This window comes from Penaeus monodon, chromosome 19 (assembly GCF_015228065.2).
Source record: "Penaeus monodon isolate SGIC_2016 chromosome 19, NSTDA_Pmon_1, whole genome shotgun sequence".
In the NCBI taxonomy this organism is placed as follows: Eukaryota; Metazoa; Arthropoda; class Malacostraca; order Decapoda; family Penaeidae; genus Penaeus; species Penaeus monodon.
Window position 1 is genome coordinate 1,799,781 of NC_051404.1, and position 539 is coordinate 1,800,319.

General features: G+C 29.3%; 1 protein-coding gene across 1 annotated transcript in view; it reads right to left on the minus strand.

Moving 5' to 3' along the window:
- The window catches only part of LOC119584951, a 7,647-nt gene that overhangs the window by 2,908 nt on the left and 4,200 nt on the right, over positions 1 to 539 (minus strand). The window contains exon 3 of the mRNA XM_037933550.1: positions 84 to 133. Within this exon, the coding sequence (XP_037789478.1) occupies positions 84 to 133 (50 nt within the window). The remainder of the gene's footprint in view (positions 1 to 83; positions 134 to 539) is intronic.

Sequence of the window (539 nt, forward strand, 5' to 3'; positions counted from 1 at the left end):
GAAAAAGGCTAGCACAGGTACATACACACTTTCTCAATACTAGAAATACTTCCAAACAACTGATTATAAATCCTCGTTCTTACCAAAAGGACTGACATAGGCAGCAGGTGTATGGAATCCAGTATTAACGGGCCTGGGGATTTAAAGAAACAAGGTTATTATAGAGCGTAACAATAACATTGAAGTCGAGGTTATGAAGAAGAATGTTAATTAGACAAATATTATCTTAAGTATGATTCCGAACGAATTTTTTGGTTTTCATATTACAAAACTATACACAAAAATTATAATTACAATGAGGCATAGCGAAATAATGCATTGTAAATCAGATTTTTTTTTGTTAGTATACCAATCTGTAAAACTACTTTATAAACCATTCAAATACGATCAGATACCAATGTTTCAATGCGAGTCTTTAATCTTACCACAAAATCACATTTTAAAAGTTCCCCTAATCAAAGTTAAATTCTAAACAGAAAAAGATCTATATATATCAATTTTCTAACATATGTTTATAAGATAAAACACAAAACAATTTT